Raw genomic sequence first — 27,992 nt, forward strand, 5'->3', positions numbered from 1 at the left:
AGACTTGAGTAAAGATTTTGGGGAAGGTACAGAAGATTACTCCATTAGTAATCCTTGCAGTTCACCATTTGCTTGGCTCCGTCTTATTAATCTTTGTAAACGTTGGATCTGAATTATTGGGTGTTGAGATTTTTCATTTATACTTATATTCATAAATTTTGTTTTAACGGGTAGAAAAAGGTGGGGAGGGAGGTGAAGATGGCGTTCCTAGATCCAGAAAATTTCGTGATTTCAGTTTTATTTTTTATTTTGGGTAGGAGCTTACCAGGTATATCTTTCATTTTATTTTCCAGTAAACACTTTTTTAGATTTATATTATATTGGTTAATGTACTATACCCGCATGGTGTATACGATTAATTTCAAGTAATGTTACTCTTAAAATTCATTTATCACATCAGTTGATGATGTGTGTTTTAAGTGGCTTTAAGCATATTTGTCGATGTAAAATAGGTGTGAAAAGTTATAGAAAATATCTGAACATTTTGTCCTCTTCCACTCTAGAGCCTCGTTCACATGCATACATGTTCTCATGGGCGTGTGCATGACACATGCGCAGATTAAACCCAAACAAGTGCTCTTCACATGAATGTGATTGAGCCTGAAATTTTGCTCGAGAGAAAGTGATCTTGTGACCACAAGTGTTCATATGATTCGATTCAATGGAACTAGGTGCTGAACAATTTGTAACATGCTTTTATACAATCGCTTACACTTGCCCTTTATTGCTTTCAGTTTTATAGCTCTGCAATAGAGGGACCTTTTGGGTCGTAGATGGAGATTCCAGGCTATTGACTCCATAGTCTTCACCTATCTCTTCTTTTGCTTTACCCCACATCACAGTGTAGAAGCCGATAGATATTATTGTTGCTCCAACAAGACTGTAAAATGCATAAAAATAGCAAGTTGAATTCAGAACAAGAAGCAATGGACGAGCTAAAGCATGGTTTCTTCTTAATAATTGATAGAGGTTTTTCTTCTTTTGGGAGAGGGTGAGGGAGTTATTCAATACCTGCCAAGATGGAGAGTATCACCAAGGAACATAACACCCATGGCAACAGCGATGGCAATCGACAAGGGCTTGAACATCGCTACATAGACAGGCCCCTTCAAGTGCAACGCCCATGCATGAACTGTATTGTTCACACATGACCCGAAGAGGCCCTAGATCGAGAAAACCCACTTTAAGACATCAGAGAAAGATGATATAATTAAACTTTTAAGATAAATGATGATTTAATATTAATTTCTTACCGAGCACACAACTGAGACCAAGGCTATATTCGGCCCCAATATCCAAGCACTAGAATTTCTTTCTGTAATTAAACCTACAACTGCAGCAATGAGGCTCACACTTAGATTGTAAAAGAATATCACTGTCAGTTCATTCGGGTACTCCTTCATGATTTGTGTCTGCAAAAATACAGAAGTATAAGCTTCATTTTTTCATTAATTTCTACAATATTTGCAAATCCCATCATTGAAAAGTATTTTGAAACTGGGGTTTAAGGTAATGGGCAGGAAATTCACCTGAACAATGTACCATAGTGGAACCAAAATATATTCAGCTGTAAGTAGAAGGCCACCAATTACCCAATCTGATTTTAATGAGTTTAGAGGTTGATGAAGTGAAGCAGATGATGGTTGAGAAATGACGATAGGCGGGCCTTTGTAGAGGGTCACTACAAATGCACCTGATATTGAAACTATGGTGCCCAAGATTTTAGCCAAACTGCTTGTGCCTCTCAAATCTATCTTTTCCATCCTTCAATGCCAAAAAGAGAAATAAAGAAAGAAAAAGATGAGAATAATAAAGTAGTGAGGGGTCCTCTTCCCTCGTAAGATTTTGATACAACTATTACCTTAAACTATCATTAAACTATCATTAAACTATTTAAACTATTTCCACCCAAGTGGTTTAGCAGTCACTTTTTCACCCAAGTGATATAACTTTTTCACCCAAGTGGTTTAGCAGTCACTATCATTAAACTATTTCCATCATTCAGTCTTTACATGTTACCAGAATTTCTTGAAATTCTCAAATTCAGACAGGAAATGAGACGAAGTGCCCAGGCAGATTTTCAAGCCTTGGAGCTCGAGGTCACCTCTCTCCTCTGAAATTCGGACAACAAAATAGAGAGAATCCCAATCCATTTATCGAGAAAGAAATAATGAAAAAAAGAACATGTTTAGGCAGCCCAAAACAGGCAACTAGCATGGCAAAACAGAGTTAGATGCAAAAAGTAACTCCCTTCAACTTTATCAAAGGCAAACGGGATATTTTGATGCCAATATGGGCCGTTTGATCTTTTAACACATGAGGGTATTTTTGGTAGCTAATTGAAAGAGTGGGAAAAAGAACCTGAAAAGGATGGCAAGGATGAAGGTGAAAGCTGGCACCAGGTTGCTGATGGCTGAAGCTAGTGTTGGAGAGCTGAAATTGATGCCTGTATACCCCATGATCTGAGACGAACTCCTGCTCCCAACCCAACACAAATCCAGATTGAAAATAGAAATCAGAAAGGAAACAAAAATGAGAAAATTCTGGGCTTTCAAAGTGAAATAACGAAAATAAAGCCTGACTGATCCTACAAAAATCATGGGTCTGTTTTGTATTCCATCAGAACTGCATGAGTTAAATAAACTATACCCAATGAGCCCAAGAAGACCAATTTTGGAGAGTATGGAAAAACTAAGTGGAGGAAGCACTCTTGATCTGCAAAGGCATATAAACAACCAATTGAGTTGAAATTTGTAATAATAATAGCAGGGAGGGAGGAACAGAGAGAGAGAAACAGAGAGAGACCTTTGAGAGATAAAGGGTGCAGGGAGGAGGATAATAGCAGCAATGGCATAAGCATAGACAACAAAGACATGGTAGCTCATCCCCTTCAAAGTGGCCGCCTTGAAGAGTGTGTTTAAGCCAACGTTGGTGCATTCCATGGTCACCATGGCCGAAAATGGCAGCACATCCCTGTAATAATCTCCCCTAGCCATTTCTTGCTCACGCACACCAAACCCCCCTCCCCACGCACAGAGAGACAAAGACTGGAGCTTCGATTGGTGCTATCTTGACAATATAAGGGGGGACGCGAGCTATTATTCGTTAGTGCTGACATGACAGTGAAAGGGGAAAATGTTGGATTGCTACTTGGCTTTTCTGTCCTTCGGGAAAAAAGAAGAAGATAAAGACTTCCAATTTATATATTTTTTTTGTTTGCTTTTTTTTTTTTTTTTTTTAAACCATCTTTAAAAACTAGTTTGCAAATGTTAATATTACACTTACTACTATGCTATGGAATTGATATCTACGGTGGCCTAATCTATTAACATTGACTCGGTTGTAGCACCTTTTTTTTTTTTTTTTACGGTTTTACTCACCTATCAATATTCAATTATTTAATATTATACATATATATATATATATATATAATATCAAGACATTATAATCTAACATATAGGTTGTTCTCTATGTGATTCGATTACAAAGCCTCAAGCCATTCAATTTCTTACCCAACAAGGTGTGTTTAATCTCATACTCAAGTGATAGTTGACCTTTATATCAAATGATACAAACTTCAAGTATAACTCACGCTTATAAAGAAATGAAAGCTCAAAATTTTATATACAAAGCGACATGACTTGTATCATATTATAGGTAGCTTGAGAAGGATTTTTCTCTCTTTTTCTTTTGGGTAAATGGAGTGTGAAACGGATCTTCCATAAAATAGTTTAGCACGTCAAGTGTTGTTTTTGAGACATTATCAAAGTCATATGCTAATAAAAACTATATATGTAGCATAGGGTAATTAGTGCATCACTAAACAACAGTGGCGTGTCGTTTTCTTGTCAAATCATGATAATTGATATGCCTCTCAATAATGGAGGCACCACCTTGAGTCAAAAGCCCAAATCCAGCCTGACTCAACTCTCACTTAAAAAATAAAATAAAAAAACAAATCTCACATATTATACGTAAAGCATTATAAACAAATAAAAAAAAAAAAAAAAAAACAGATAGCGTGCCATTATGTATTTACTTTGGATTCACTTTAGGGTATGTTCCTTGACTGGGAGGGGGACCCCATATTTTGGGGAATGTGGCACACACACGCTCTCAAGCAAAGCCAAAAGGAACTATTTAAACTACCAACACGACACAATTTCTTGGGCGCAGTGTATTTGTGGGACACCATCCCTAGTCTTTTGCATATCTCGATAGGAATTTGGATTTGGTTTAATTAACCGTTTTGTATGTAAGAGGGTAAGTGGGGTTTGCCTTTGTTTGGACAGTCCAAGCAGGTGCATGCTTGATCAGTCTAGGGTTTACTTATCGTCTCACATTTAGTTGCTCACATTGTATGTAATACATACAGTTAATTATATTTTATTTTGATCATTTTTTCAAGGTTTCAGCCAAACTAAGCATCTAGTGAAGCCAAATTTAACCGATCCGTGTGTTGAGAGTGTGTTATACTTGTTCGAAATTTATTCTCTAGGGGTAGGTACAAAGTGACCGTTAAATTATCACTTTTTTTGTAAGTTTAAACTGATAAGAATAGGTAAATTTAATCACTTAATCATTACTTTAATATTCATTTTCACGTGTAGGCTCAAACTTCTTTTTAATATGTGAGGTTCAACATGTGAAATATTTAATTTAAATGAGAGGTAAATTAACGAATTCAATATTTGATCTCCAGACCTTTGACTCTAATACCATGTTAAGCCATAATTTTTCCTAAAAGGTTAAACTTATGAAAAAAGTGGTAATTTCACACTTAATCATTACTTTAACAGTGACTTTGCCATTGTGGAGTTTCTCATCATTAAAAAAATAATAATAATAATAATAATCATTAAAAAAAAAAAAGAGAAAGAGAAAGAGAAAGAAAAAAGAAAAAAGAAAAAAAGAAAAAGAGAGACTTTGGAGGAATCAACACATGGGTCCTGATTTTCAGTTCGTATCACCTTTAGGTCCAGCTCAAATCAGTTACTGATACTTGGTATTAAAAAATTTAATATTTTTTTGATTCTTCATTAGGATTTTATGATTTAACAATTAAGATTAGAACCTCAATTTTGATACTAAAGTTATAAAGCAATTTTTCATGCAAAGGAAGCCTGTTGTAGTGAAAATTGGGTGAGCACAGCCAATTTGCGATCACATTAGCGCATTTTTATTTTTATTATTATTTTAAAGCACATGAGTAACAAATCAGAAAATAAAGAACAAGTCATCGTGCCGTGGGATAACTCAATCGGCTGTGAACCACATTTAATGAAGTGAAAGTCATTAGTTAGAATCTCTTTTTTCCATTTCCCTTACGTGGACATGTCAAAAAAAAAGAAAAAATAAATAAATCAAAATGTTAGAGTATATTTGAATAACCCTAAAGTTAAGGATTTGATGAAGATTAGATTAGCCTAACTTTATAGAGTTAATTATAATTTGATCACCTTAAATTAAGGAATAGAACATTCTTTATTATAAACATATTAAAGTAATAGGAGCATAATGTAACCCTTTGTGCTTTATTTGTGGACATAGGTCATAGACCAAACCACTTAAAATCTTTGTGTCTATTTTATTTTTATTTTTGCTTTTATTTTTATTCATTTATGAATTTCTTCGTGGTATCATAGCAATATAGGCTAATGCCAATACTCGATCCGGTGGTCTTGTGAATTTTATTTTTCTTTCCTCTCCTTCTTTTGATTTATTGTCTTATTCCAGATAGTCAATACTTTTACAAATCTCATCACCATAGATCTTGCATTGTATTCGACCAAAAAAAATAATAAATAAATAAATCACTGTGTTGGTCTTTTGGCTTTCTGTTATTTGGCATGGTTTTGTTATTTGGCGTGAGTTGCCAAATTTGATGGCACGTATGGTCCTCCAAGGCTTGGAAATCCCAAGTGCTGCCAAGATTTCCTTTTATCACCTTTATTGTGCATAAGTGGCCGAAGCAATCTAGAGATGTCCACTATGTGTGTGCAGAAGAAGCAAATTCGGCCGTCTATGTCTGAGCCACTCATATGTTCCTTGCTTCAGAAACTTCATCCGTTTGAAGAACACCCAAACAAGCCACAAGCAAGGAGAGATTGTCGATAAAGTTTTCCAAAGCCAAAGTAAGGAAGATCATCAAGAGAGACTACGACAACAGTGCTTTGATTTTTTAGGTTGTCTTTATACTTTGTTTTGGGAATGCGATGTCATTCCACGGAGAACAAATTGAAAAAAAAAATAAAAAAGAAAAAAAAAATTGAAACCGAGAAAAAAAAAAATCGAAATAGGCCAGCAAAGGTCTATTGTTGTCATTTGTTGACCTTGATCGATATTTGGCCATTTGTTGGCCCAATATCTTCAGCCTTTGTAGTATTGTTTAACACCTAGGCCTATTTCAGCTTAGTTGGCTTTTATTTCTGGCCCATAGTTGGCTCATTTTTCTTCGGCCTTTGGCCCCATTTCAGCCCACAGTTGGCTCTCTTTTTAGCCCAAAGTTGGCTCTCTTTTAGCCCATAGATAGCCTTATTTTGTATTGTTATTTAAAGTGTTGCCGACCGCCTCTGAGAAAAAAAAAAAAAAATCAATCAAACTCAAAGTTTTCAAGATCTTACACCTTGAGTTTGAGGAAGGATGTTAGAGTATATTTGAATGACTCTAAAGTTAAAGATTTGATGAAGATTAAATTAGCCTAACTGTAGGGATTTAATTATAAGATGTCCTACACCAATTTGTAAGTTTATGTGTATTTACCACATTAATCATCGAACAATTAAATTTGACTATGACTAACATAGCAATATCACATGGATTGTTACATTAATTTGTAAAGAATTATAGCAAGAACTGTATTACCCGAACATTACATTTGTCTCATATATTTATTGAGATACCTCTTCAATAAAAAAAAAAAAAAAAAAAACCAAAATCAGATGGGTTTGTGCTCCACTACGTATATGAAGTAGCCCACTTTTTCTGGTCTTTTTTTTATGTTGGATTTGACACTCGTACTTACACTTGTAATAGTATCCTTTTAGAAGACAATCAGAAGCAATAGAATGAAGGACTTCAGCTAGCATTCGCCTGCATACCTTTGACTTTGTTGCTTTTCAACAAAGGGGTCTTTCCAGCAAATGAAGATCCCAATGTACCAAAGCACTCCTCGCTCGATTCTTCTTCTTTTGCTTTTGCCCATATCACAGCATAAAACCCAAGTGATAGTATTGTTGCTCCAACAACACTGCAACATAAGAGGAAGAAAAGAAGGAAGATGAATCTGGAGAAAGTTAAATACAAGGGAACTAACACAAGTAGTTGCTGGAGAGAGAGAGAGAGAGAGAGAGAGAGAGAGAGTTATATACCTCCCAAGATAGAGAGCATCACCAAGGAATATGACACCCATAGCAGCTGCAATGACAATTGACAATGGCTTGAAGATTGATATATACACAGGCCCCTTCAAGTGCAAGCCCCATGTGTGAACAACAGCGCTTAAGCATGAACCAGTGAATCCCTGATCGATCGGAGAGAATTAATAAACATTTTTTACCATTGAATATACACGTGCGAGTGTAGAGAGGTTTGAGACCCACTTAGAAAAGAAGATGATATAAGTATGACGTGTCTCAACATGCTATATTATTGGCTCATGCCTAAAAGACTCCCCAAGTACCAATCTCCTTAACACTTACAGAGTATATAATGGCGACAAGGGTTATATCAGGCCTTAGTCTCCATGAACTTAGGTTTGCTTCTGCTAATAAACATACTGGTGCAGATATAATTGTGGCACACAAGTTGTATAAGAAGACCACAGTTAGCTCTGCTGGATATATTTTCATAACCTGCGTCTGTAAAGTGCCAAAGAATCACATTTAGCTTTTTCAATTTTATCTCATTAAGTTTGCCAAATCAAAATGTATATGACACTGAGAATTCAAAGAATTCCCTTGCAAAATACCTGAACAATGTACCAGATAGAAATCAGAAGGTACTCAACAGCAATTAAAAGGCCACCTATGATCCAATTCGTTTGTGATCCCAGAGGAGAATGAACTGAAGGGGATGGTGATTCAGATGAAGCTGATATGAGTGTAGGGCCCTTGTAGAGAACTACCACCAATGCACCTGATATTGATACTATGGTGCCCATGATTTTAGCCTGAGTGATTGAGCTTCTCAAAGCTACTTTTTCCATCCTTTTTGATGCACCCCATAAAGGTCAAAAGGAGAGAAATTAAAGAAGAAAATTTGGTGAGGTATCAAGTATCAATTATAGTTTTTTTCAACACAATCAATGATTAAAAAGATGACTTCATGGACGTAAAGAGCAATGAAATAGGCACTATCATTATGTCTTTCTTTTTCTTAAGGTACAATATATAGAGGGAATTATTTGTATTTCTTAGGTTTTAGTGTTGGCAAATTCAGTGACAAAACAGGTTAAATTGTAGATTTTCGTCTAGGGTTGAGTCGGTATAAAATGCATGTCAAGAGAATGCTGGAATTGAAGATTTGAAAGACTTTGATCGCAATCTAATCCATCGAGCCAGTGTAATTAGTCTAGTACAAAACCCTATGAGGTTCGGTTGCAGTTTGTTCGATCAAAGTGGTGCAACAGTTCACATTCAAAATCTATAAAGGGTTCAATTGCAATTAGATTGCACTTCGTTCAATCGCGAGAGAGGGTCGAGTCACCCCAAATGGCCAAAAAAAACATATAGTAGTTAAGGGAATATACAAAGCTAAAAATATACAAATAAAGTCTCAATAATACACCAAGAAAGGACCATGCATGAAAAGTATAGCTTCTTACTTTATCTTTATAAAACCACCTCCATTTTGTAATTTTTGTACCCATATCAGATATTTAATCATCCAGTGCCATGACATTGCCCAAATAGTTTTTTATGGAATGCTCATAGTAGCTAACCAATCAAATGAATTCCTCGTGACAAACATATCTTTCCAAACAGAAAAAAACAAATGCAGCATGAATAAATGGAAACATTATTATAGTAAAAGTGATTTTCATAAGCAATGGTATTTGTCGTTTACAATCATTGCAGACCAACCGATGTTTTATTGAATATTTAATCTAATTGAGATGTAAATGACATAGACATATGATAATTAAGAAGATGAAAAACCTGAAAATGACGGCAAGTATGAAGGTAAAAGCCGGTGACAGGTTGCTGATGGCGGAAGCAAGAGTTGGTGAACTGTACTCTATACCTTTGTAGCCACATAACTGACTTAAAACCCTGCTCTCCCAAACATAATTAAGGAAGATAAAAACATCAACATCCTGTTCTTATTATCTCCAAATTAATGACAAAAATCAAACTTGGAAAGCTTGTAATTTGGGTGGTAATTTCGTACCCAAGCACTCCAAGTAGGAAAATTTTGTAGAGGAGAGACAACTTGAATGTAGGAAGCCCTGCTGTTCTGCAGGTACCAATTAAGTAGCATTTTACCATATTTTCAATGTTATATTCTTAGAGGGAAGCTATGATATTGGATGGAAAGTTAAGAAACATACCGACGAAAGATGAAGGGCAAAGGGAGAAGAACAAAAGTAGCTATTGCGTAGGAATAGGCAACAAAGACGTAGTAGCTCAAACCTTTCAAAGTGGCTGCTTTGAATAAGGTGTATAATCCCATGCCGGAGCACTCTACTCCTACCATGGCTGAAAATGGCAGAACTTCCCTGTAAAAGTAGCTCTGTGCCATTCTTTCTCTGTCTCTGTCTCTCTCTTTTTCTTAGTGCTTTCTATTGCTTCTGAGCAGCATCACTATGCAACATCATTTTGACAGTGGAGGGACGGACTAAGTAACTTTCATTTGTTTGCTTCTTTCTTTTTATTATTATTATTATTATTATTTTTATTGTCAATTGTGCTTCAGATGTTACCTTAAATACTATTGTTTGACTGCTTCTGTGACCTTGTTTTTTATAATAAAATTATTTTTAATACCAAAGACCATATCTCAATCTTATTTTGTGTTGGATAGTTGGGAAAAAGTCAACAGAGCTGGTGGTTGGTGCCAACTCATTTGTCTTTAGTTTCAAGAGTTCTCTACCTGCTCTAGTCTGACAAGGATTAAGGAAATTCAATTCTAAAAGTCTAGGATTAAGAAAATGTCATTGGAAAAAGGTAGTTCTAGATCAGGAGGCAATGTTGTTGTATTTCTGATTGAGAAAAACTTTGATAGCTCAAGGAACAAATGGCTACCAAGACAATCCACGTGCATAACATATGTCCACTTCGACCATTGAATAATCAAAATTGGACTCTTCTCTCACAAAAGGCAGTCATCCAAAACCAAAAGGTACATGTTGACAGCCACAACACATAATACTCGAAACAGAAGCTTTCAAGCTCTCTACGTCTCTCTAATCGCAAGCATACAAATAAGTTGTTTGTCTTTGTGTATTTGCATGTGCGCGCGTAAAGATGGCCATACTCTTCTGTCTCTGTCTAAATAAATTTCCTGGTTCCCCTGCATTACTCAGGTTTTACACTGGTGATTCTGGGAGGAACAGAAGGCCAAATCAGCAGCACCATGCCAGGTGCTTTCAAATTTAGCATGATAGCAATCGCGGCCACCCCCTGTAATCCTACCCTCCAAGTTGCCATGTTAAACAAACAAATCCTCTTTGGAATTCTTCCCATTGTATGTCAAGAGAACCGATTCCTTTAAGAGAAAGGACAAGTTGCAGATAACCCCCAAAAAAAAAAAAAAAAAGTTTTTTAAAGTTTATTTTATTATTTTGGTTTTTAAAAAAATAAAGGGTATTATAGGAAAGCTGATAAAAAAAGTGGCAAGTGGCCACTTTTCCATCCAAGTAGACAACAACCACTAACGTAGTGGCTTAAATGCAATAAAATGGTAGTTTGATGGACTGAAGTGTCACAACTGTCAGCTTGTAGGGCTTTATAAAAAATAGTTGTCAATTGAGGGATCAACTAAAGCAATTTAACCCAAAATTAATTCCATATTGTTTTTTTTTCCAATCTCCAAGCAATTAAGCGCTCCCAATTTGTTTTTTTCACTCAGTTCTGATATTCTGTTGAATAGCATTGCTCTTGTCAATTCATCTCTCTCTCTATAGCTAACTTGAGCTCCTTTCATCGCTTAGGCAAACAGTGGTTTACAAAGAAAGGCTGCCAAAGAAGCAACTCCTTAATTAATTTTATCCTTTTCTGAAGAAAGCAAAAGAATGATTGATTGGTGGCAAAAGCTTTGGCCATAGAGACACAGATATCTTACAAAAACGTATGCCTTGCTTTGAACTTATGCTTTGTTCTGTAGTTAAAATTACACTTGAGGTATTAGAATTACAAGTAGGTGCTGAACAATGTTTCACCAGCTAGCACTCATCTACATACATGATACATCTATTCTACATCTATTCTACATACCTTCAACTTTACATCTTTGCAACAAAGGGGTCTTATCAGTTGATGAGGGTTCCAAGCTACCAAAGCCACAATCCTCACTCATTTCTTCTTCTTCTTCTTTTGCTATTCCCCATATAGCAGCATAAAACCCAATTGATATTATTACTGCCCCAACAACACTGCAAAATCAGGAAGAAAAAAAAAAAAAAACCAAGTGAACTACGAAGAGATATACACAAGTTATAGCAAATAGTAGTTGCTTCTTTGAATTGATTGAAATGCTCAACTCCCAAGAGAGAGAGAGAGAGAGAACTCTATACCTCCCAAGATATAGAGCATCACCAAGGAATATGACACCCATAGAAGCTGCAATGGCAATTGACAATGGCTTGAAGATTGATATATACACAGGCCCCTTCAAGTGCAGGGCCCAAGTGTGGACAACAGTGCTGAAAGATGAAGCAAATCCCTGCTCAGAGAGAATTTGTCCGGTAAGACATTACCAATATAGCCTGGCTTGGCAAGGAAGTCCATTAGTTTCTTACCGAGTATACAATGGCAACTAATGCTATATCAGGCTTTAGTCTCCAAGCGCTCAAGTTTGTTTCTGCAATTAGACATAGTGGTGCAGATATAACAGTCCCACACAATACGCACAAGAAGACCACAACTATCTCCGATGGATATATTTTCATAACTTGAGTCTGTAAAATGCCATAAAAATCAAAATTAGTGCTTTTGAATTCTTTTGAGTTGTATTTGAAATGAGAATTCACCTAGGAAAGTACCTGAACAATGTACCACATTGAAAATAGAAGGTACTCAACAGCAAGTAGAAGGCCACCTATGACCCTATTTGTTTGTGATGAGCCCAAAGGAAAATGATGTGAAAGGGATGGTGGTTGAGAAGAGGTTGATATGATTTTAGGGCCCTCATACAGAACAATTACCAGTGCACCTGATATTGATATTACGGTGCCCATGATTTTAGCCCGAGTATTTGAGCTTCTCAAAGCTAGCTTTTCCATCCTTTTTGAAGCACCCAGATATATAAGGTTAAAAGGAGAGAAAATAGAAAGTTCTGATGAGTGATGACAGTAACCAATAAGAAATGCATTTAACAAATTGAAGTTGGTGATTAAAGAACTGACTACAAGGACTTACAGTTTGAAATAATAATTGTGCAATGATCAATGACAAATCCATACTTGGCCATGTTTGACAATCCATAATAATTGTGTAATGATCAATGACAATCCATATAAGCCATGCTTTGCACAATCTTCTATGAGAGAGAGGGATGTAATTGTTCTCTGACCATGGAGAGAACTCTAAACTTCATAGGCCTAAATTGAAATACAAAACCTCTCCCTGTCAATTTCAAACCATAGAAAACTTTCAGCCTCTACCAATTTGGTAGATTACCACTGGAGTTTGCCTGAGGAGGAAATTCTATAAAAGAAGGCCAAAGTTTTGGAGCTGTTGCAGCGAGAGACAAACAAGTCATTTATTGGGTTTGCAAGTCTGTGTCTAGACTACAAAACTTTTGTAAGTATAGACTGATTGTAACAATTAATTCTTTTATAGTGAAAAAAATCCTGGGATTGGCTACCCTAGGAGTGGTTTTCTTTTGAAGAGTTCTTCAAAAGTTCACTTTGTCACTAAAATCCTTGTGTCGATTCTGTTTTATGCTTGCTTAGATTGTGTTGATTATAAGTATGGTAATTGATTTTTTAAATTGTTAGTTTGGATCAAATTGCTTTTTTCATAAAGTGTGTATGTAAATCGACAGTGGGGTTGGGGTACAATGTCTTTGTTTTATAGCTTTAAAACAAAGAGATACAAATCTAATCATGGATGGCCCATCACATTGCTTAAAGACCATTCAGTGGAATGCATCTTTATAATAACTAATCAAATGATTCCTGGCAACAACATGCAAAAAAAAAACAAAAACAAATAATGAACTCCTCCTAATGACTTTCATAAGCAGAAGATTTAGTCCTTAATAACCATTGAAATAGCCGGTGGGTTAACAATTCCTCTCCACTAATCACATGGCCAAAGCTAAGAGACACATTGCATAAAACAAAAGCAACAATATAATAAACAGAAACTCCAGGGAAAATTCAGAGAGAAAGAAGGAAACCTGAAAATGACGGCAAGCACAAAAGTAAAAGCTGGTGTGAGGTTGCTCATGGCTGAAGCAAGAGTGGCAGAGCTGTATTCTATACCTTTGTACCCACAAATCGTACCTACAGACCTGCCCTCTCACAGATAATCAGCATAAATTCTCCAACCCACAAAATAAATATACCAGAATAGCTTGTTGGGGTATTATTTTCTTACCCAAGAACTCCGAGGAGAAAAATTCTGTACAGGAAAGACTGCTTCAATGGAGGAAGCCCAGTCGTTCTGCAAAAAAAAAAAAAGATTTCAGACCATGTGCTTCTCGTTGGGTTAATGAAGAATCTTTTAATTAGGAGAATCGGGTTTAATTAACTAAGAGAGAGACCCTGTAAAGATGAAGGCGAAGGGGAGAAGAACAAGAGTGGAGACGGCATAAGAGTAAGCATTGAAGGCGTAGTTACTCATCCCCTTCATAGTGGCTGCTTTGAACAAGATGTTTAAGACAACATTTGTGCACTCCACGGTAACCATGGCTGAAAATGGCAGAACATCCTTGTAAAAGTAGTTCCGGGACATCTCTCTGTGTCTCTCTCTCTCGCTCGCTCTCCTTCTCTCCCTCCCTCAATGATTTATATTATACCTTTGCAGCTCCCTCCATTAAGTCATTAACGTGAAGTTAAGGAAATTAAAAAAAAAAAAGTCGCTGAAGTGACGTCATTGTTTTACTTTTGATGACAAAAAATGGAAGTGGGCAACTAAAATTGACTGGTAACTACCAAAAACCGGTTGGTCAGAATCATTTTGTTGAATTTTTGAAGTATGACCATCAACCCCGAATAAAATTTTACATGGAATTTGATTGCTTCACCAACAAATTTTCTTTTAAATTGGGTTCGAAGGACGACCCCATTTATTAAAATGAATGCACGTGAAATAGTAATTATAAATATTCAACTTTCATTTCATTTCATACGACTTGGCTAATATAATAGTGATCATCAATCCTTAGATTTTTCATTTTTTTAATAAAAATTGATCCAATGATTTATAAATACTATTACATCATCCCAATTGTATAAGAGTGAGATAAAAATTGAGTATGTAGCATTACTCAATGTGAAAAACATACATGCTCTGTTAATCATATTAAAAATACACATATAAGGAGGTGTCGGTTCATTTTTATTTTAATTCTTTTTTAAGCTAAACAATCCAACCCAATTTAGAAAAAACTTCTTTTAACATTTCTGGGACTTAGGACTGTGGAGCTATGAGCCAAAATTTTTAGTACAGGTTGTATAAGAAACTGACAAAAATTTAGAGATTGCTGGCAAGAATTGCAGATATGCAAATCAAATTGATAGAGATGTGTTGATTATTTGCTCCTCGACTTGATTTGTGTTTTACAATTGCAAGTCCATTGACAAGCCAAAAATTGGGTCACATCAAATGACGCCAGCTACTGTATTACACAAATGATGATCAGATCCACACCAAAAACCATTCAACATTCTCGTATTATTACATTTTTAACTTCATCTGTTTCTTCCAAAGTAATAATGCTACACTAGTACAAAACTAAGCTTAAATTTGGCCCTCACTTTAACTGCATTTCTGATAAGTTCTTAAATGAAAATGCTAAAAAGACAAAAGGAGAGAGGGAGAGGGAGATGGCAACTTATGATATATATATACACCAAAAAAGAATGAACAAAAATGATATGACATCCAGAATAGACAGGTTTCAGCTCTTCCTCCGCTTTCTTCTCAGAAAAGGCATAGCGCTCAGACCTCCTACAGATGTCTTTCCAGTATCATCTCTAGTATTCTCCTGCAAGGACCCCCACCCCTTTGAATTACCATCATTACTTAAGGCATTTAGATGGTCCACATTCGAAGCGGTATCATCTGCGTCCATCTTCCCTCTATCTTGAAGTCCATTCAAGGCACCTTTGGGGACCAAGTTAGAATGAACTGAACCATTATCAATATCATCAGCTTCATCCACGAAACCAGGGCGATGGGATAGGTCAGCATTTCCTGAGGCAGTAGCTGAAGCCAGGCCATGAGCTCCATCTGTGTCATTTTCTGGCTCACCTTCATCCAAGCAAAACCCACCTCCCATGTTGAGGTAATCCTTAGAAAACTCGGCCTCAAAAGATGGATCGCCACACTGGGTCGCATCTGGTTGACTGATTTCACATTTGTCAGTGCATAAGCCATCTCCCATTTCAAGAGAGTCTCCATGCAAGCACTCCTCAAACGCAGGTTGTCCTGCATTATGACCAGCAGCTGCATCTCCGCATACAACCCGGGCCGAAGATATATCTTGCTCTACTGCCTCTTCATCCGAGCATTCTTTATTGCTTTGGTCTGATGATTTGTCCACATCGTCAGCTTCAAAGTGATTCACAGTGTAATTTACAGGCTTCCGAACTCGCATTGACTGAAAGATAGAAGTAGGACAATAAACAGAGATGAATCATTGAAGTTGGGTAAGGGCGAGAAAGAAAAGACAAACAAATTATTCTCTTCAATCGCACTAACATGTCAGATATCAATCTAAATTGAATGGTAAAGCACAGCGTGGAATCGAAAAAAAGGCTTGGTGCCACATAATTCCACGATGATGATACTTCCTTGTATTATTAAAAGAGCACAGAAAAGATTGTAGCTTACCCTTCGCACTTCGTCTGGCCCTTCTAACTTCTCCACAAGAACTTCTCGCTCGTCATCATCACTGTCACCACTACTGCTTTCACATGGCTCAGAACCAGAACTTCTTTTTCCCCTTCCTCTTCCTATTCCCTTGCCTCTCCCTCTTCCTCTGCTTCTTCCATTCCCACGTGATGCTCTGCTGTGACTTCGCCTGCCTTGTGCCTCCATAGGTGATTCTGTACTCATCTCTGTAGATGGAACAGGCTCTCCAGTATTCCTCCTTTTCCTTGAATGCTTAAGTGTTGATTTGTCCACATAGTTACTTTGGTTCTGAACATCACTCTGATCTAGTTTCTTTGACGGTTTCTCTGACTTGTTATCAACTGGGCTTACTCTTCTTTTCTTTCTACTTTTGGAAACCTCTTGCAAGGGATCATCCATCAACTCCGAGGTTTGGTTTCCAGTGATTCCTTTAACGGCTTTATTAATTCTCTTACTACGAATTTTCGCAAATCGTTCATTGAAAGTGTAAAACGCTTCCAACCGCAATTGAGTCTTCATCAAAAAACAGATGTTATCAGAATTATTTTTCAAGATGAGAAAAAGGATTGAAATCATAACCCAGGATGTTTGATAGCCAACTAAATAAAGGTTGCTCAGGTTATATGCACCAAATAATTTTGATTTAAAATTAGGTCATGGTAGAGATGAGACTGCCTGTGTGTGTGTGCACGCATGTGAAAGGGTAAGAGAAGAGAGGAAGTGCATAAGCGCCTGACCTCGTGTTTGTTGTACTCCTTCAGAACAGGTACTAGCAACTCATCCGCCTTCTGGGTAGCCCACCCAAACCTTTCCCAACACAATCTGTATAAAAAATAAAAATAAAAAATCAGAAATCATCATGTACTTCAAAACTCAATTTGTCAAAAGTGAAAGCACGTGATAATGTCAGAAATTTGGGTGCATTGTTGGCAGTGGAGGCTTGTGTTCTGCCCTTGGCAGGAATAAATCATTTGCAGTGGACTATATGATCTAGCCATGATATAATGGGGTGCATCTAGAAACCATATACTAGGAATAGTGGGCATGGGCTATCACAAAGTTTTTTATAAAGAAATCACACCTGAACCCATACTCTACAAACTGAACATACTCCAAGAGGAAACCAGTCCAACACCAGAAAGATAACTCAAGGTTTCACCAGGAATGTCAAAGCCTGTCTACAAATTTTGATCACTTCCATGGACTATATATGATTTCCCCTTCAGACTAGTATATTAGCAGAAAACTTTAACAGCAAGACAGACATCTTCAATTTATGAGAACAGATTGTAAACGGTGACCCTAGCTGGAAACCTCTAAAATCATGGTCAAGTGCTCATATTTTTTCTGAGCTTAAAAGTGAGAATGATCATCATCTCACGACAAGCTTGAATTCAAACCTAGAAGTTAAATTTCAAGAAACAACTCACTTGCGAAGAACAAAATGATCTGGCTTTCCCCATGTAAATGGCTCAGTTGACTTGTCAACTTGGGGAGAAAAGTAAGCAGAGATAACCACTTCACTTGGAAAAGAAGAAGGAATATGCCAGTTCTTGCTCACATTTCTCTGTTAAAGGGAGAAAATAAATAATAACATTCAAAATGACAGAGCAACCCAAAGTGATTCTTCCATATATAATAATAAGAAGATGGTAGAGGACATGACAATTACATGCTTATCCATAAAAATCTGCTTTATGTCCTGCATGTAAGTTGCAGACTGCTGCTGCTCTTGAGCTTGGGACATGTTTAGGTCAGATGCAGAGACTTCTTCTGTGTTACTTTTTGAGCAATTCAAACCTTTGTCACCAACTTTTGGTCCCCTTTTTTTCGCACTCGATCCTGTTTCTGCATCAAACTTTTTAAGGATGGTGGGATCTGGTGACTCAATCCACTCCCGGAATTTAGAGAGGCCATCTTCCTCAGGAAATGCATTTACAACCTCAATAGCGTTGACAATGCCAATCCCACTACATTAAAATACAACCATTAATGTCTTAAGCTAGCAACCAAATTCAGCAACCTTATAAATGCAAATAAGTAATTTAATTTCTACTATCATAAATGACAAGAAACAATAGCATGAGATCACAATAATGAGTAAAATCACAAAACAAATTATATGCAGCATAGAAAAATCAGATGTATCTGTGGCAAGACCTGACTTTAGAGGTGCAATCACTAGTAAAAGTTCCTAATAGCTGAGGTAATCAGGCCAGCAGCTCTTACTTACCTAACACCTTCAGTATAATCACTTCCAAGAAGCAATGTCATCCGAACTAATTTTTCTCTTGTCAGGCCAAGCTCCTTCTCAATGTCCTGATAACAAAATGCATGAGCAATAGATACAAGCAAATTTCACTGCATAATTTAATTATTCTAAAAAAAAGAAGAAAAAAAGAAGGGGGAAATGGAAAATACAAGGACCCTGAGTAACTGAATGGACTATTGAGAAGGGAAAGTGGGAACAGGAAATAAAGAACCCCAAGTTAATATCAAAGGTGCTGTACACTCCAGTTGAAGAAAAAGAACTCAAAAGATACTTGATATATGCTTCTCACAAAGGCAAATGAAAAAAAAAAAAAAAAAAATCAAAACAATTAAATAAAAAGAAGTACCATAAGAGCAGAAATGATTTTCTCAACCCAAAAAAAAAAAAAAAACAGATAAGGAGATGGTAATTATTTAGGTTTTCTTTAACTCTTGCCTGAGAAAGCTTCACAAAGAAAACTGGAGAAAGGACAAAAAAGAAGAAGATAAGATTACAAATTTAAAAAGTTAAAAAAACATTTATAACTTTTCAATATGAATAGATATATTTGGGACAATAAATATAACAGGAAGAACAGACATGCAGCTCGACCAAATTCAGACCTTCATGAGGTATGTCTCAACATATTTTCGGTCATCAAATATATTCTTGTAAACACTTCTAGCCCCAAACAAAAACACATCAGAGTCATCAGTCACAACACCATCAACAAGGTTTGCAAGTTCCATATAAGCGCATTGAGCTTCTGCTTCCATTGGTGCAATAATATAAGGCAATCCAAACATTTGAAGTAGTTCCTGTAGATTCATCAAAATTATAACAGATTTATCTTTCTGCAGGAAAGACCGTAACTTACTGAAAAAGAGATCATACAGAAAGAGAAAACAAAATACTCAAAATCAACCACCTAACAAAGTATGCATTTGACAAGTAACACATACAATATTCACAGGTGATGGAAAGAAAATGTCATTATTTATAGCTTTCAAATTCATTTCAAGAAGTCAAAAATCTAATAGATGCATCAAGTGCAACAAAATCCACCTTCTTCAATTCAACCACATCAAAGAATCGATACACATTATAGAGTAGTCATAATAGGCATCCTTATATGGAAAGTGAACTTACACTTCAAAATATCAAAAATGAATTCAAAGCCTTTTATGAGCTGTATGCTGTCAATGACGTTTTTTTACTACTGGAATTGGGCCTCCCATTATTGTTTAGTTATTAAGAGATCAGTGAATAGCAGATGTTGACAGAGTGATAATGTGGGTAAAAGCACAAAACATGAAAGGCACTGCAAAAGATAGCAAATCAAGGCAGTCCAACCAATCAGTTAATCATAACCACAAATACTATTCAAGCCTCAAGCATTACAAAATCTGAGCCACGCACCTGGCATTCTGCAAACATCTCGCTGCTGACAGATTCTGCATTACGCTCATGCTTTCTCTGTTCATCTCCTAGATTCAAATATTCTTGATCGAGAATTAGCATTTCCTCATCTAAATTACCCTCTGTGACTTCGACATGCAGATTTTCATTTCCCTCAAAGGGAGAATTGTCCTTGTTGTGCTCCCTTTCCTCAATACTATTGTCAATTATTTCTTCAGCAGCCAACTTCGGCTGAAAATCAAGGTCATCTGTCAAGTCTTTTGTGGATAACTTCATTACAGGAAAGTTGGGGTTAATCATGTCAGGAAAAAGATGCACGGGTGCAGCTTTAGTAACATTGGTCTTATCAGCAATCTGAATGTCATTGGTATTGGCACCAGATATGGTATCAGAAACACGAGAACTACCCTCTGATCCATGGTTAGGAGAGCTAGATAAGCCAGAACCCGCTCTAAAGGTATCCAATAGATGTTCTGTAATCACCTGGACCTCCTTATTTTCCAAAGGAGTTACAGATTCTGCACATGGCATCTCTCTGTCCAAACTCCCACTTTCACTTGCATCTTGCATTGATTGTCCAGAACAAGACCCTGGGTATTTTTCATGTGGCTTAGTTATCAACACCCGCATATTATCAGAATTACATGCTACAGATGACATCAACTGCCTCCCAGGCGAATCACTGGTTTGTAACACAGTTACTCCAGCCACACTATCTGGTCTTTCAACTCCATCCACAATTTCACAAAACGACTCATTTTCTGGAGTACCATTCTTCCCTGGCAAAAGTTCCCCACCTATAGTATTTTTCTGATCAAAGATTCCAATATCTTTATGAACCTTTTCTCCATAATTCTTATCATCTTGAGCTAGTTCAAGATTAGATTCCTTATTCCCTACATGCTCGAGACTTCTCCGAATTGCTTCCTGCAAATCAGTCTCTTCTTCCATATGACCTTTAGAAACTGTTCTCCCTGATTCTGCTTGGCACGAGGAGGTGCTTTTATGGAAGTCACAAACTCCTTCCTCCCATTCCACATCACTCGTGTTACCTTCCTCAAGAGAGGGCTTAGTTTCAGCTCCTCCATCACTAGAGAGACTATTGCCTTTCTCTTTGATGATTCCTTCCTGCTTCCTTGATAAGGCATTTTCAGCAGAAGAGATTTTTATTGGATTCCCTGCTACTAAATGAGCAAATAGATCGTCATCACCATCAAAACACTTGTTCTTCTCGTCATCTTCAAAGGATATCTCCATGGAAGTGTCATTTTTTAACATGGCCTCCTCATTTCTCTCATTCAAGTTAACAGATTCACTATTATCATCGTGTGAAGCTTCTACAGACTGGTCTTTACTGGGAAATCTTGTCGGGACACTAATTTCATTTCTGTCAAGCATGGTTTGAGTATTTGCAATGTTCTTCGCACTTGTGCTCTCCTGCTCAATCTCTTTCATCAAATCCAAATTTCTTTGTATATCACGTGTCATACGGATCCCCATAGCTCTCACTCTGCTGACTCGAACACGCCCCCTCTCATCCATATATGTCTCAATATTGTCATCAAAAACCCTTCTAGATTCATCCAGGTCTGAACCAGTCATGGTATTGGACTTACTGGTAGATGCAACACCATTGATAGATTCTTGAGAAGGATGCTCTCCGTGTGTCTCTTGTGACTTATCTCCATTTCTCTGTGCTTTGGCAGATGTAAGTGCTCTGACATATTTTGAGAATGTTGTAGATGAACAAAAGTAATTAATCTATGAATGAAAAAGAAACCTTCCCCCCCCCTCCTGCCTGGGGGAACCTTTTGAAAAAAAAATAAAAAAGCAGCCTTACTAAAAAGCAAACGGTAAATACGCATTCAATTGTAAGTAGACATGGGCTGTTTAGCATGCATAATTAACATACTAAACATTTAAAATACAATCACTCACTGTTTATCACCAGTAAATGATGATGAGAAGATAAATTCTCTGTTCGCTTCGGAGGCTATCCGAGAAGTCTGTACACCTCCTACCCCCCTCCCTGCAGCAGATTTCTGCACTTCATTTATCTCTCGACGGAAAGCAACAGTTTTAAGATAAGCTTGTATTTGCAGCTCAGAGAACTTTGCAGGATCCTAAATGTGCATGAAAAGAACTAGTAAAAACATGGAATCCATAGGGTTCAAACAAAAGTGCAAAATTGAAACTAAGGAACCTCATCAATAGGGATATGCCAGCAATAATGATAGATCCCTTGAGATTATAGGGAGAGAATGCCAAACAAATACCCAAATCCTGGAAAACATTCCATATAGAAATTCTATAGCATAAATTGCCAATATATATCATACGTTTTCCATAACTAATAACCTACTAATGAAGTGAGCAGTGTACAGTCACATGTGATATCAATCTGTACTCAAAAACCCTGGAACCCTACATGTAAACCTACTACCCACTTACTTTGATTCCAGAATTCTGAAAAAAGCCTATTATCACCATCATGCATGTTATGTAAATGAAGAGTTCTGATCATGAAAACACCGATTATTACATGGCTAATTAGATTTAAGTATACATGGGATGCTTTTTGAATTTACAACTCTTTCCCAAATTGATCAATCATATAGCATTCTAAATCTGTTCTTTTTTTCTTTTTTTTTCTTTTAATAGTAAAAGCAGAACACTGAGCACTATCAACATTTTCACCACCTGGAATCTCATTTCCTGTCTAAAGGAGCAAACAGCTAAACCAAGAAACATAGCACAAAAAGTCATTTGGTGTATTCCAGTAGGAGCATTACTTCATTCCACATACAGTTTTAGCCTTAACTTTTTATACAGATGTCACCACTACAGTACTTAAGTATTAGTTCATCCCAGCAATTCCATGCCATCATCATTTCTCACCTGAATAACATTCTCTCAGTTTTTAGCAGCAGACAACATCTTTTAGTTAGTGATACGCAAGCCATATTTGCAACCTGGCATTTACTTCACATTAACATCAATCAGAAATACATATGAAGGCATTCCAGAACCAACCTTCTTGACTTTCTGATACTTTTGTCTGTTTTCCGCAATTAATCTTTCTCTCGTCTACGAAGGACATCAATAACAAACATCAGAATAAAAAGGATGTTAAATAGGAATAGCCCAAAATGCCAAGCTGAGAAAAATCAATAAACAATATATGCGGGCACTTACATGAACAAGAAGATCAAGTTGCATTGATGGGGGCAAAGCAGCCAATACATTTGGATCAAAGTCACCATTCATAGCAGGCTGCAAAATTAATTAGATGCAATAACCAACATATATTTAACACTGACCAATAAGTTTTACAAGAGAGAATGAACATTGAGGTCTAAACCTCACAACCCCAAAGAGAGCCTTTATTTCCCAAAGTGGGTGTTGAGAGAGCTACCCAATATAATACAAACAAACCATATTAACACTTGGCCATGTTCGTGTAACAGGTATGCTAATACCGTGATTGTATCTTATTAATATACAGTCCCCTCCCAATGTTTGGTTTGTGCAAAACTCATGCCCGCACCTATTGACTAGTGTATCCAATACCTCCAAAGTTGGGGGTCAAAGCCAATACCCACCAAGGGGGTGTGATAATCTCATTCCCATTCCTCCCCATTCACGAAGGAGAAAAAGAAACTAAAATCAAACCATCAGCACCACAATCATCACAACAGTCACAAAGCCCCTCACTGCATCCATCATTATCTCTCATCACTTTTCTCTGTAGCTAATGATTACTTTCTTCCTCACTATCGGAATCCCATATCTGCCTTGAGACAGCCAACCCTGACAACACCCATTGTTAGGCATCAGTAGCTACTTGGGCATTGTCAACTGCCTTCAAGGCCATTGCAGGCCATCATCATCACCACCAACTTCAGTTTCTCTCTCCCTTTTATTATGATTTTCACAAAATTAACAGCAATTAAAGTATAGAACTTCACTTAATTCATCCGGTATAGCAGGCTATCTCCCATGCAATGGTAAAATAGTCTCATAAGCATGAGTTTGAGTATTGAGAGTAGTCACTTCATGATAAAAATGCCGAAGGCTAGCAACTAAGTCCTCCTAAAACCCTACTTACGTGGTGAACTAGCACTGATGACAATACAAAATTCATCTAACAGCCATTTTTCAAGCTAAAAATCAGGAAAATACTAATATTTTTGTTCACTGCCATTGCCATAAGAGATTACAGTGACAGTGGTATTTATTGTGAATTCCATTCCCATTCCTTGGTTCAACCAAAGATGCATATGGAAATCCCATGGATCTTCCCATTTTGGATACTCACTTTCCAACCGTAGTATCTAGAGTGAAATGAGAATAGAGGGAACATGGAACCCAATCCCATTCCACCCTTTCCTGGCAATCAAATCCAGCCTTGATTCTCAAGATTGAACCAGTAAAGGAAACCAACAATACAGACATCCATAGCATTTTAAACAACTTCAAACTTATTTCAAGTCGTCAATGAGGCTATTTTTTTACCATACAACTGTTTTTATGGGCTTATGGAATCTAAGAAGCCTGTTAAACCAGTTCAACCTAACAACCCCCTTAAACATGCACAGTATGTCGTCAACTTTTTTATAAGTAAAAAACAATTTTTATTACAATTACATAGTATGTCATCAACTGTAATGACAAAAGATAATAATTCCAAATCTCTAGATAGGACAAACTTACCAGCATCATCTCTTCATCTTCATCTTCATATTCTTCGCCAACCTCCTCCTCAGAAGAAAAATGAGCAACAGATTTAGATGCACTGTTAGCTAACCTCCCATTTTCCTCTGCCAAAATAGATGCTGCCAACCTAAACTTACTCATCAGAATCAATCATAATTCTTTTTTTTTTTTTTACCATTTAGTTGAAATACCATTGTAAACTAAACTTTGTAAGCAGCTTACATTTCATCTAGCTTTTCCTGAAGGTCATTCCTTGATACCAGATCATCATCCTTTGAACTACAACCAAGCATGTCAGTTTCATCTGACAAAATCTTTTTACCCTTAGCATCATCATTCTGCAACTGTCTCTGGTTCTCAACATCTGCCGCCAAGTTCTTTCCCTTGAGCTGTTACACAACAGAATTGAATCAAACAAAAAGACTGTACATAAAAACAGAGACACTGGCTAGGTTGATGGAAAAAGTTTTCCCATCATCCTGTAGGGCGAGCTCAAATCCTAGGAAAACAAGATCATAATGAAGGAAAAGCTAAAACATTTGACCTCACAAGAACCCATAACTGCATATATAAGGGCACTAACCTGAGCAAGAAGATTGCGCTGCATTGACTGAGGCAAAGCAGCTAATACATCTGGATCAACTTCACCATCCTCTGCAAGCTGCAAAATAAATTCAATGCAGTTGCCCCAAATTATTTAGCAAATAGATCAAGAACTCAACATGACCATTATTAACACTGAGACTCAGCAGCTCACAACCCAATGAGAGATGATCTTTCCCAAATATGGGTGTTAAGTTAGCCACCCTGTCATCGTGTAAACCAACTATTCCTAATTAATTTCCAATTATGAACTGGCATGATAAACCTGTCAACCATGATAGGCAATACCTACCACGGAGATAAAAGGTAATAATTCAGAGTCTACATAGAATAAAATTACCAGTATCATCTCTTCTTCTTCATTGTCATCCTCCTCAGAAGGAATAGCAGCAGCAGAAGATGTTGATGCATTGTTAGTGAATCTCCCATTTTCCTCTGCCTGAATAGATGCCGCCAACCTAACATTAACCCATTCAAACAGTCAATGAAACCCATCAGACCACATAGTTGAAAGATAGCCTCATAACCGCAAATGGAGTGTGCAGCTTACATTTCATCTAGCTTCTCCTGATTGGAACTCTTTAAAATCATAGCATCCCCTTCTAACCGATTCCCCGCCATGTTAGTTTGATCTGACAGAATCTTCTCACCCTTGGCATCACTCTTCTGCTTCTGCTTCAGCTTCTCAATATCCTTTGCCAGTTCTTTCAACTTCATTGCCTTAAGCTGTTAAGAAGAATTATAATTAACATTACACACTCACGTCAATAGCCATATATCAAATATACCACCAAATTGTAACTCATTCCAAACTACCAAGAATTTTCCTCTGTTCAGTCAACTCAGATTCTAAAAATGAAACTCTCAGGCTCAGTCAATGTTTTATTTTTCCAAAAAAAAAAAAAAAAACCCAGAACAACATAAAAATTAGACCATAAAACTAAGTTCAGTTTTGTTTCCCTAATTCTCCTAAACAGAACACTCGGCCACATAATGTCCATTGCAAAACGCAAAATTCACCTTCTACATCCAAAACCTACAAGATTTCATCACTGCAAACACTCATATGGGGCTCACAACAAAGACATAAATACAAAGAGAGCTAACACAAAAAATTCCTACACATTCATTCGAACAACCAGCAGACCTGATTGAGAAGCAACTTCTCAGCGGTCTTGCGGACCTTGGCCTGCGCGTTGTCGCGCTGTCGGCGGCGGGCGATGACGGTGCGGCGCTTGAGGGCGGGGGTAGCGCCGTCGAAGACGAAGACGGGCTTGGTCCTGAGGAACAAGAGCTTGCAGATCCGGCGGAAGAAGCCGAGCAAGTGCGCATTCCGTACCATCTCGCCCTTCTCGTCCCGCATCGCCTTCATGAACTGCACCATCCATATGCTCGCATCTGCAAAGAGAGTTTGGAGTTTTGGTTGAGAAATGAAGCGTTCGGGTTAGTATTAGGGTTAGGGATTTGAATGGCAGTACCGATGGCGAGCTTTTTTCCGGCCAGGGTTTCGACGGACACGCGACGGCCAACCGGAGCCAGTAGCTCCCACAGACCATGGACTCCCATTTGTAATCGCCCTGCTCACGAGAACAACTTTTTCTGATTTTTCAGTTGGTGCATTGCCGCCAAGACATGTTAAAGGACGACGATCGTAAAAAAAAAAACGACGTCGTAGGAACACATATTGAGTCATTGACTGCACCGCAATCAAAGCGGTTTTTTTAGAAAATAAAAAATAAAAAATAATAATAAAAAATAAACCTATTTTAAGAACTTATTGGTACTCACTACTCATCATAACAGTGTATGATAATTTTAAATTTATATTCAATTTCAAAACTCAAAACTCAATTTCCATTAAAATTCTTTGAAAAGCCACCAAAAAAAAAAAAAAAAAAATTGAAAACCTTTGTGTTTTTTTTTATTTTATTTTTTATTTTTCAAGAAATAGTAATTTAAGATGGTTGAGTGTGACAGATTGTAGTTCATGGGGCAATATGTAAATGAGGTAGTCTAGGAAAGGAAAAGTTAACCCAAAAAAAAAATTAGGTACATAGATCTGGCCTTGTTTGGTAAACAACATGAACTTTACAAGGCACTGTTTATGTTTGGTAAAGAAAAAAATAAGTGTAATAATTAATATAGAAAAGTAAACAAATAGTATTACAAAGCGAAAAAGTTTTGTTTTGTAATAATTTTTTTATTTAAATAGTAATAAAAAGTAAATGATGTGATATAAAAAGTGAAAATGTTTTGAAAAATGAAATGAATAGTGTGGTGGTGTTTGGTGGTGTTAGGCAAACACCACCACAACTGTACTTCTAGTTGCCAGTCAAATTTTGGACCAGGCAAAAGGGTGATACAAAGAAGCAAAGCTCTGTCAGAAGATGAGGCAAATTTTTGGTGTCATGGAAATTTTAAATTGTATGCATCATCAACATAGATAGGAAAATTGAGTGACTAATAAGGCTTTATTTGTTTCACCGTAAAATGATTTAACGAAAATATTTTTCGTATTTTCGAGTGTTTTGTGCGACGTAAAATAATAGTTAACGAAAAATTTATTTACTGCAATATTTAATTCAGAGTTCCAAAAGTAAATGCATGGATTATTTGCTTGATACTTGTGCAGGAATGAAAGGCATGTGGAGACAAGGATAAGAATCTCCTTCAGGGATACGCTGGTTGCACTTGGAGCCCCATGAGATGCTTCGAATTTTCGTGCACTCAGATCTTCCCTAAAGCCAGGTGTGTGAAGT

General features: G+C 36.9%; 4 protein-coding genes across 6 annotated transcripts; all 4 read right to left on the reverse strand.

Moving 5' to 3' along the window:
* Window positions 1-561: 561 nt before the first annotated feature.
* On the reverse strand, window positions 562-3,089 carry LOC132180982 (WAT1-related protein At3g28050-like). The gene is made up of 7 exons (XM_059594006.1): window positions 2,806-3,089; window positions 2,650-2,715; window positions 2,362-2,475; window positions 1,530-1,764; window positions 1,254-1,412; window positions 1,012-1,163; window positions 562-880 (listed from the first exon to the last, which is right to left on the reverse strand). Exons 1-7 carry the CDS (start codon window positions 2,994-2,996, stop codon window positions 709-711), a joined length of 1,089 nt encoding a protein of 362 aa, XP_059449989.1. The 5' UTR covers window positions 2,997-3,089; the 3' UTR covers window positions 562-708.
* Window positions 3,090-6,840: 3,751 nt separating this feature from the next.
* LOC132182283 (WAT1-related protein At5g40230-like) lies at window positions 6,841-9,811 on the reverse strand. Its single transcript, XM_059595481.1, has 7 exons — window positions 9,551-9,811; window positions 9,391-9,456; window positions 9,159-9,272; window positions 7,970-8,207; window positions 7,701-7,859; window positions 7,371-7,522; window positions 6,841-7,249 (listed from the first exon to the last, which is right to left on the reverse strand). Exons 1-7 carry the CDS (start codon window positions 9,739-9,741, stop codon window positions 7,078-7,080), a joined length of 1,092 nt encoding a protein of 363 aa, XP_059451464.1. The 5' UTR covers window positions 9,742-9,811; the 3' UTR covers window positions 6,841-7,077.
* A 1,466-nt stretch (window positions 9,812-11,277) lies between these two features.
* LOC132182285 (WAT1-related protein At5g40230-like) lies at window positions 11,278-14,183 on the reverse strand. Of its 2 annotated transcripts, none has more exons than XM_059595482.1 (7): window positions 13,930-14,183; window positions 13,764-13,829; window positions 13,564-13,677; window positions 12,203-12,443; window positions 11,960-12,118; window positions 11,735-11,883; window positions 11,278-11,593 (listed from the first exon to the last, which is right to left on the reverse strand). In XM_059595482.1, exons 1-7 carry the CDS (start codon window positions 14,118-14,120, stop codon window positions 11,428-11,430), a joined length of 1,086 nt encoding a protein of 361 aa, XP_059451465.1. In that variant the 5' UTR covers window positions 14,121-14,183; the 3' UTR covers window positions 11,278-11,427. The 2 variants fall into 2 exon arrangements, with proteins under 2 accessions (XP_059451465.1, XP_059451466.1); XM_059595483.1 differs by having other exon boundaries at window positions 11,506-11,593; window positions 11,735-11,863.
* Window positions 14,184-15,029: 846 nt separating this feature from the next.
* On the reverse strand, window positions 15,030-26,836 carry LOC132180816 (DNA repair protein UVH3). Of its 2 annotated transcripts, XM_059593781.1 has the most exons (18): window positions 26,712-26,836; window positions 26,381-26,631; window positions 25,784-25,959; window positions 25,574-25,691; window positions 25,214-25,291; window positions 24,853-25,019; window positions 24,628-24,757; window positions 23,110-23,187; window positions 22,948-23,001; window positions 21,853-22,037; window positions 19,915-21,631; window positions 19,119-19,313; window positions 18,478-18,563; window positions 17,917-18,214; window positions 17,675-17,811; window positions 16,982-17,066; window positions 16,224-16,757; window positions 15,030-15,990 (listed from the first exon to the last, which is right to left on the reverse strand). In XM_059593781.1, the coding sequence occupies exons 1-18, from the start codon at window positions 26,797-26,799 to the stop codon at window positions 15,289-15,291; spliced, it is 5,079 nt and encodes a 1,692-aa protein (XP_059449764.1). In that variant the 5' UTR covers window positions 26,800-26,836; the 3' UTR covers window positions 15,030-15,288. The 2 variants fall into 2 exon arrangements, with proteins under 2 accessions (XP_059449764.1, XP_059449766.1); XM_059593783.1 differs by lacking the exons at window positions 25,214-25,291; window positions 25,574-25,691; window positions 25,784-25,959; window positions 26,381-26,631; window positions 26,712-26,836 and having other exon boundaries at window positions 24,628-24,749; window positions 24,853-24,943.
* Window positions 26,837-27,992: the final 1,156 nt, after the last annotated feature.

This window comes from Corylus avellana, chromosome ca5 (genome assembly GCF_901000735.1).
Source record: "Corylus avellana chromosome ca5, CavTom2PMs-1.0".
Taxonomy (NCBI): Eukaryota; Viridiplantae; Streptophyta; class Magnoliopsida; order Fagales; family Betulaceae; genus Corylus; species Corylus avellana.